The 2,523-nt window shown below is 38.3% G+C and overlaps 1 protein-coding gene across 1 annotated transcript in view; it reads right to left on the bottom strand.

Annotated features, from left to right (window-relative positions):
- LOC119573486 (sodium/nucleoside cotransporter 2-like) overlaps positions 1-174 on the bottom strand; it is a 1,083-nt gene extending 909 nt beyond the window's left edge. The window contains exon 1 of the mRNA XM_037920703.1: positions 91-174. Coding sequence (XP_037776631.1) covers positions 91-174 — 84 coding nt within the window. The remainder of the gene's footprint in view (positions 1-90) is intronic.
- Positions 175-2,523: the final 2,349 nt, after the last annotated feature.

Below are 2,523 nucleotides of genomic sequence, written 5' to 3'. Positions count from 1 at the left end.
AGCTCAGAAGTTCCCAACAAGACTCATCAAGACAGAGTGGAGTTACCTGTGTTAAACTATCTTGAATTTTGCACTATTAGACAGAGGTACCTGATAATAAGCATCAATTAGGTCAAGTGCAGGATCCACTAAACTTGTGTAAATCTTCTTCAACACTACATGAAGGCTCAGCATGGAAACTGTTCCATCTGACTTTCTCACCACAACGGGAATGAATAGAGATGTAGGCGGTTATATGATTCCTTGCTCTAATAAATTATGTACTTCCTCAAAATGAACTAAAGTGTACAATTAGTGGAGAATCATTCCTATCATCAATTTCATCACTAGGAAATTTACAAGAAAAAAAATTATCTGTTAATATTTTTAGCAAATACAACTTGGAATTCACCCTTTTCTTCTATAAAATAATCTACATCTTTCTCAAGTTGCAAGAGAGAAGCTTGTTACTGCTATTAGGCAAAAGAATTCACACTTCATCTCCTAGGTTAGATTTGCAATCTTGTGACCTCGGATCAAAATAAGGTTTTGCAACGTCCTAATCTGATATCAGCATTATCTTAAACACACTGGGAAAGCTTACCTTTCAGCTCAATGACATTGATATGTAATCCTATCTTCATTACTGATGAAAAAATGAAAAACCTGTCTGATTACAGTTCCTTGGTTTATCACAACAGAGCTTGCAAAGGCATGCTAAAAGCATACCTTCAGAGTGGGATGAAAACACTTAATTCTCCCTTTGTCACTAGGGGAATCTTCTGCAAAATTTACATGTTAGCAGTGTCCTTCAGCAGACACTGCTGAGCCATTCACTCGAGAGAATGGCTCAGTAATAATGGCAATTTTAAGTGGAACTGGAACTACTCTGCCTCTGGAAAACATTCTTTGACATCTATCACAAGACCTGCAAAAGTCTCTTAACCTCTGAACTTATATTTATCCGTAAGAAAATTTCCTCTGCCCTAGATTCTTTTCATGAGCGATAGTACCATTCCTCGATTTGTCTACCTCACTAGAATATATTTTTGGGTGCATGGATTCTAAAGAGTGGGTTCGTCTTGCATTTTAGCAAACTCTTCAGCTGTAATTTTAAGGGACACCGATTTTGATAAAACTGGAATCTGATCTGACCCTCTACCTCCACAAGGGATACTGGCACCTCAGATCCCAGGATGCTTTCCTACCAGAACACTACAAAACTTGACTGCAACATACAAATCACTAACCCAGCCATTAAAGAACACTCATAGGAACAACAAACTTCTGGGAAAATATTCACTCTACCCAGATATTCATAAACTTAAACTTCCTTACACTGAGACACCTATATCAGGCAGTATGTCCTCAGACACGGTGATACATGAGCAACCAGTGTCACGGTAGGGGTTGAATCATAAAATGGAACCCCACTTTGACATCACCCTTAAACCGTTTGATTATTAGGATAGCTGGGTTTTATGTGCTCAAATTCTTTATAATAATGACACCGAATGCTTGCCTTACTGTTTACGGCAGTTACAGCAGGTGACATAAACCCTCTGGTCCAAGAGATTTTATGTTTTTCTTACCACGTTCACTATTGTTTTACCTTTGGGTACGCGTTATGTGCAGATGCTTTAATGTCAAAGCAAGGAGTGTTGCGTTCCTTGACGAACATCCTTACATCAGATGAAAGAAAATAAAATGAACTGATATAAAAATAAATTCCATAATAGATTTCAAAAATTCACAACAGCGCACGATTCAATCCACTGGCCAAATAGCCTATTAACATAAACAGGAAATTGATAAGTCTCCCAAATTCTAATCATACAAGACCAAAAATCAATTCTATAATGATCTGGAGTCTCACTAAATCCTTTAAAAAGGACCTTTTTAAGAGCCTCATAGTCTTTAATTACACATGGGGGCGAAGAGGATTAAATGTTTACGGCTTTTCCACTCTACAGATTCACCGAGAAGTCTGGCTATCTGCTCAATGCGAACGAAAATTTTCTTCCTCCTTGAAGTGGGCAACGATGGATGACAAGCAGTCTGCATTTTTTGGAATATATTTTAGCCATTTCGAGACCACGTGGCAGTTTTACTCTCTCTCGGCTTCAGTTCTAGCCTTCTCCTGATCCCTTTTTCATCATCAATTGTTTTTTTTTACTCTCTCTCTCTCCTTGGCTCTTCCATTCCTACCTGTACTTATTATTCTTAAATATGTTTAGCACAAACACACACACACACACGCACACGCACACGCACACACACACACACACACACACACACACACACACACACACACACACACACACGTACATACATACACACACACACACACACACACACACACACACACACACACTCAAATAGGCGCGATACAGTAAAAAAGAAAAATGTATAAGTTATTAATAAAGTAAATGTTGGCAGCGACGATAGAATGGTCAGAGGCCAAAATAATTACACCTCAGAAGGGAAAGGAACATACTCATATGAAAACAGTTCAATGACATAATAAAGGAAGCTGCACTAGAG

The sequence above is a fragment of the Penaeus monodon genome, chromosome 5 (genome assembly GCF_015228065.2).
Source record: "Penaeus monodon isolate SGIC_2016 chromosome 5, NSTDA_Pmon_1, whole genome shotgun sequence".
In the NCBI taxonomy this organism is placed as follows: domain Eukaryota; kingdom Metazoa; phylum Arthropoda; class Malacostraca; order Decapoda; family Penaeidae; genus Penaeus; species Penaeus monodon.
The sequence above is the reverse complement of the archived record's forward strand: the minus strand, read 5'-3'. Positions and strand labels throughout refer to the sequence as shown.